A 6,400-nucleotide genomic window follows, 5' to 3' on the forward strand; every position below is an offset into this window, starting at 1 on the left:
TTAGTTTAGCTCCCTCCTGATTACTCTAGCCAGCCTGTCCCTGAAGTGTTTGGTTCCCCTACTACTGAGTTGGAGGACATGCAAACTATATAATCCCCACTCCTCATAGAAAGTGGATCAATATTCCACAAAACCAAACCCAGAGCACTTACCTAGCCAGCAATTCACTTCCAGAATCTTCTGCCGTTTGTCTTCTTTCACTCATGGGACAGGAAGGATCTCAGAGATCACTTGGACATTCTTCTTCTTCTTCAGAACACTCCCAAGTTCCCCGAAGTCATCTACTATCTGCAAAATATCCCACAATGCAGTGTCATTAGTTCCAATAGGCATCATCACCAATAGTCAACTTCAGAAGCCGATCCAGTCTTAGAGTGGTGTCTCATTTCTTGGCTTTAGGAAATCATCACACTGTCCTGTTGTCTGCCTGTCCCTTGTAGAATGTTCTTTTGATTCTTCTGAGTATGAATCTCCAACAAGAATAATCTATCTACCTTGGACAGTTGGAGACCTCTTTGCAAGGAAGTTTGACCATGACCTTCTGCCTCTGGTGGTTACAAACTGCCAGGCTTCCTCTCTGACTTCCTCTCTTTTTGATTCCTCGGTGGCCAGCTCCCTTCTTCCTTGAACCTGGGGTGTTTCCTGGATTGGGCTGTTTAGGACCTCCTCAGCTTCTCTGATTCTTAGTAGTATCTCTACTTGCCCCTCCAATCCAAGAATCTTTTCTTCCAGCACAGCCACCAGCTTGCACTTCATGCACATGAACTCTCTTCTGTGTTCAGGCAGGAAAGAGGACATGTCAGATGATAGAGAGGAAGAGATGGGGACAAAGACAAGCTAGTGGCATAGGGCAGAAGAGTCTATAACCACTAGCGTAGATTTTTATCCAAGACTTCTCATATTTCCAACTTCCTATCAGGCTGGAAATGCTGAACAGTATTCCAGTGGTTCTGGTTCCATCTAGAAGTGCAGAAAGATGAATATACTCCCTTTATCCAAATCAGTTTGCCTATGAGTAATAAATGTCAGTACTGTGTCTTAAGATTTATATAAAAGATCAGCATTCTACCTTTATGTGGAAGTCTCATGAACTTGCTGTGGGGAACATCTGACCCTCCTCACTCGGTGACTTCATTAAACAATCATTTTATTTATTAATCCCAGGGTAAACAGTTTGTAGCTCTATATAATCCTCGCATTTTCCTTGTCTGCCATGGGTTTGAAGAAGAATCTAAACCTACTTTCAAACTCTTGGTCATTGTTGTCTGTAAATCACAAAACCAGGTGGAACATAAAGGTATCACTTTAGTTCAGAATAAAATACAGCTCTTGCTCAGCTTATGCATGGTAGGACGTAAGTGTGTAACATGGGGAGGTAAAAAAGCACAGCATGCCTGCACTGTACACAGTACCTCCTGAAGGAAAAACTGATCAGTAGCAAGTAGAATGGCTAAGGAAGCAATTTGTGGTTTTTTTTGTTCTTACTTCATTAAAGGAATAGTCTTGTGACAGAACCTAAATAGACAACTTGCCTTTAGTATGTTAAAATCAAGAGGGGAATGGGATCTGGATTTTAACTGGAAATAAATAAAAATCAACTGCTTTGTTGTCATTTTGTAAAGTCACTTATGAATGAATTCATGCATTTGCAATGCTGTTTTCCTGATGGGAAGAAGCAGTCAGCCAAGAAAGGAAGTACAAAAGAATTGAAAAATATTTGATCCTTAATATCTCAAGTGTGATATCCATGATGATATCATCAATAATATTTAGTATGCATGTAGACCTTTGTATGTTAAAACATTACCCTAATGTTCACATTTACAGCTGCTCAGAAAAATTCAAACCTTTAGGATTTTAAATGAAAAATAGAATACTTTCTGCAAATTTCATTTTATGTTAAAAATTTCCCTATGTTTTATCAAACTTTTAATTTTGGGGGCTCTCATTAATGCAAGATTTTCAGAAAAATTTTAAATGAATTGATCTTTCTACGTCCCTTCTCATATAATTTTTAAAGGAAATTTGGTTTCTATTTTTCTGATTTGGTAATTGATAGAAGTGATTATAAGCTTTCCACTAGAACTAAAGAGAGTATGAAAAAAATGTTGGTGCAGCAATGCTAACTCCCATTTCAACTACCAAAGGAATAAAGCATGCACTATCTATATTTGGCCAGAGTTCACTTTCTGTTTCATTAATCTCTTCTGATCAACAGCTTCACAATGTTAACCTTGCAGTGGCTTTGCTGACAGATGGAGGTCTTCTAGATTTTCCTGTCAATGCTGAAGGTGAGTCATAACATAGTAATTGTTCTGGAAGAGAATGATTCTTGCTCTGGTTCATGAAAAGCTAAGATAATCAGCTAGAGAATCTCCTCCAACAGGACAACCGCATATTTCATAACATTTCCTTTGCTACACATCTCCTGTATATATCTCATATTTTAACAATCTAGTCTCCACTAAAGAAAAAGAAGTTCTGTTGTTACAATACCCACTGTTTGGTAAGTTAACACCATTTAAACCAAGAATTAAATGATGTAAGATACATCAGTAGTTGCTGAAATTACCACATAGGAGTAAGTGTGTTGACCTCGTTGCCAAAATCAGGATGTGAATGGATTAGTAGATTTTTAGAGACAGAAGGGACCATTATGATCATCTAGTCCAAGCTCCTAAACCACATAGACCATTCAATTTCACCCAATCATTCCTGAATGAAGCCCAATAACGTTTGGTTGAACTAGAGCATATATTTTAGAGAGACCTCAAGTCTTTATTTAAAGATGTTAAGTGATGGGCATTTTACCATGTTCCCCAGAAAGCTGTTCCAGTGTTAACAATGGCATCTTTTCCCAGTTGGGTAGTCCACTCATGAACAAGATTGGGGTATGTGTATATATCAGCATATGGAGAGGTCATCTATCTGTACCTACATTGTTGGGTAGAGCCGATCAAAAAATGGAAGGTGTGGGAATTTTTAAAATTTTTGGTTATTTTTTTTCATTAACATTTTGTTTTGAATGTTTTTTTCCAACCAGCTCTACTCATGGGTAGCTGTCATTAATGTCAATGCGAGCGATTTGTGAGAATGCAGAGAAAAATTGGAGCCTTCATGCCCTATATATGGAACTTGGATTTCAGTGAACCGTTCTAGTTAAACTAGGAAAACCAAATCTGTGAAAGCCTCTGGGTGTACCTTTTCTGTGAGCAGGTTAAAAGCATTGGACATCCATTTCTCTAAATGTGGAGGATTGCCTCAAATAATGTCTACAGTTCATTAATGTAGGAAATATAAACTCCAACATCTGTGTATTATTTATGTACAGCTACTTAGGAAAGATCCTCAGCTGATGAGTGTTGGTGCTTAATGGAACTACACTGTTTACACCTGCTGAAGATCTGGCCTACTGGTTCTACCGCAGGTCTATGTTCCGTACAAAGCCATACATTTACATTACTTTAAGAGGAGCAGCAAGCCCGTCTCTCATCGTTTGGAAGCAGTAGTAGTTTGCATACACATTGATGTATTAACTAGCAAAAATCTTTTTCAAACATGAGCTGAGGTTGCTTAGCAGAACCTCATGTACTTTCAGAATATGGCAGTTAGCAGCTGAAAACTGCAACCTTCAAAAAGCAGGAAATACACGCCACAGAACAAAATGCAAACACTACAAAGCCAGGAAATGAAGAGTTAAGGCAATGTCTGCTACTAGTCACATTATAATAGAATTACAAAAAATACAGTTATCGAGTCTTATTAAATTATCTGCTCTGCTGTCTGCCAGTGAAGAATTGTTTCTTATTGTATATTACTGATCCTTATTCCAATGTGGTAAAGTGGTAAAGGACCCTTTTTCTTCTCCTAAGTCATTTAAGAAATCAAGAAAATCTGATAGCTTTACATTTCCTGTTTTGGTTCTTGCTTTAGTTAGATTGTAATTTGGAGAAATTGAAAGATTACCTTCAATGCTTTGACATTTGCAGTCTCTCTATCTCAAGGATTTCTAATGTTTCCCAGCAGGCTTCTTTCTTTCTTGTGTATCCACAGATATCGTGAACAGAGATATGAAGACTACATTGCAGGTTTTGTACTGCTTGTATTCCAAATACAAGACCAAAGAAACATGAAGAGTGAAACCAAGAACTAGATTTTCTTGCTAGCGTATTCTGGGTTTAATTTTCAGTCCCTAGCTGTATGTTTGCCACTTTGCACATGCACACACCCTATATGACACTTGTTGCATTAATATGCTTTGAAAAGTGTGTATGCATGCAAAGTTTTATAGTTCTATAACTTGCGCTATCTATAATATAAGTGTGTGTGCATATTCAGGGAACAGTGGTTTCTGCTGTTCCCTGGCTGTGAATTTTGCCACAGAAACAGAATCCACCCCTTGCTTCATAGAATCATAGAATATCAGAGCTGGAAGGGACCTCAGGAGGTCAAGGCCCCCAAAAGCTGTAAAGACTAGTCAATGTGCTTACCCCAGCCCCTGGCTTCAACCCCTTGCCCTTTTATCAGAGAGGGAGCTGGAAGTCATTTTTAGAACTTCGCACCTGTACTTGCACTGAGGTGGCTGCAGCACCATGATGGAGTTGGAGTCCATGGATAGATTCCAAGGGGGCTTGAAGCCCATAGTCTAATAACTTCTGTACTACATTTTCAGGCAGGATGATGAGGATAATAATTTTTAAAAGTGGCTAGTGATATGAAACTTGGCAAGACGTGAAATGTTTGAAAAAATCTGCTTGCTTGCTTGCCTCTTAAAATACATTTACATTGAAGGGATTGAGAACCCTATGCAGGCCTTCCACTGTACAGTATTGTGGATTTCCCCTGGTCCTCAGCACCTCCTACAAAACCATGAAAGAGCCCCCTTATTTGCCCTTTAATCTAGCACAAGATTGTGGCCTACTGCACCCCTCTTCTCCCTGCAACTCTTGTACACCTACACATGGCCATCCTGAATACTAGTCTCTGCACTACCTAAGTGCAAGGGGAGAGGCTAACATGACTCCACCTTCCCCTTTACAAGGGTGCACGGGAGGGTGGGTTGGGGTGTGGCTCATTCTATCCTTGTAACACTCAGGGTATGTCTACACTACGGGAATAATCCAAATTTACAGAATTCGATTTTTGGCAACAGATTGTATAAAGTCGAATGTATGCGGCCACACTAAGCACATTAATTCGGAAGTGTGCGTCCATGTACCGGGGCTAGCGTCGATTTCCGGAGCGTTGCACTGTGGGTAGCTATCCCATAGCTATCCCATAGTTCCCGCAGTCTCCTCCGCCCATTGGAATTCTGGGTTGAGATCCCAAAGCCTGATGGGGCCAAAAACATTATCGCGGGTGGTTCTGGGTACATCCTCCTCCTCCCTCCGGGAAAGCAACGGCAGACAACTGTTTCACGCCTTTTTCCTGGGTGAACACTGCAGACACCATATCGCGGCAAGCATGGAGCCCGCTCAGCTCAAGACAGCAGTCATGAACATTGTAAACACCTCGCGCGTTATCGTGCAGTTTATGCTGAACCAGAACCTGCAAAACCAGGCAACAAGGAGTAGGCTATGGCAGCGCGGCGACGAGAATGATGAGGACATGGACATGGAATTCTATCAAACCGCGGGCCCTGGCGCTTTGGAGATCATGCTGTTAATGGGACAAGTTATAGCCGTGGAACGCCGATTCTGGGCCCGGGAAACAAGCACAGACTGGTGGGACCGCATAGTGTTGCAGGTGTGGGACGATTCCCAGTGGCTGCAAAATTTTCGCATGCATAAGGGCACTTTCATGGAACTTTGTGATTTGCTTTCCCCTGCTCTGAAGCGCCAGAATACCAAGATGAGAGCAGCCCTCACAGTTGAGAAGTGAGTGGCAATAGCCCTGTGGAAGCTTGCAACGCCAGACAGCTACCGGTCAGTCGGGAATCAATTTGGAGTGGGCAAATCTACTATGGGGGCTGCTGTGATGCAAGTAGCCAAAGCAATCACTGAGCTGCTGCTACGAAAGGTAGTGACTCTGGGAAATGTGCAGGTCAGAGTGGATGGCTTTGCTGCAATGGGATTCCCTAACTGTGGTGGGGCGATAGATGGAACCCATATCCCTATCTTGACACCGGAGCACCAGGGTACCCAGTACATAAACCGCAAGGGGTACTTTCCAATGGTGCTGCAAGCACTGGTGGATCACAAAGGACGTTTCACCAACATCAACTTGGGCTGGCCGGGAAGGGTTCATGACGCTTGCGTCTTCAGGAACACTACTCTGTTTAAACGACTGCAGCAAGGGACTTACTTCCCGGACCAGAAAATAACTATTGGGGATGTTGAAATGCCTATAGTTATCCTTGGGGACCCAGCCTACCCCTTAATGCCATGGCTCATGAAGCCAT

The 6,400-nt window shown here is 41.7% G+C and overlaps 1 protein-coding gene across 1 annotated transcript in view; it reads left to right on the top strand.

Moving 5' to 3' along the window:
- Window positions 1-4,993, top strand: part of PARVG (parvin gamma) — a 28,576-nt gene extending 23,583 nt beyond the window's left edge. Inside the window, exons 11-12 of the mRNA XM_026652303.1 lie at window positions 2,219-2,291; window positions 4,054-4,993. Of these exons, the coding sequence (XP_026508088.1) occupies window positions 2,219-2,291; window positions 4,054-4,133 (153 nt within the window). The 3' untranslated portion in view covers window positions 4,134-4,993. The remainder of the gene's footprint in view (window positions 1-2,218; window positions 2,292-4,053) is intronic.
- The last annotated feature ends 1,407 nt before the right edge of the window (window positions 4,994-6,400 follow it).

Source organism: Terrapene carolina, unplaced genomic scaffold (genome assembly GCF_002925995.2).
Source record: "Terrapene carolina triunguis isolate 2854851 unplaced genomic scaffold, T_m_triunguis-2.0 Scaffold112, whole genome shotgun sequence".
Lineage (NCBI taxonomy): Eukaryota > Metazoa > Chordata > Testudines > Emydidae > Terrapene > Terrapene triunguis.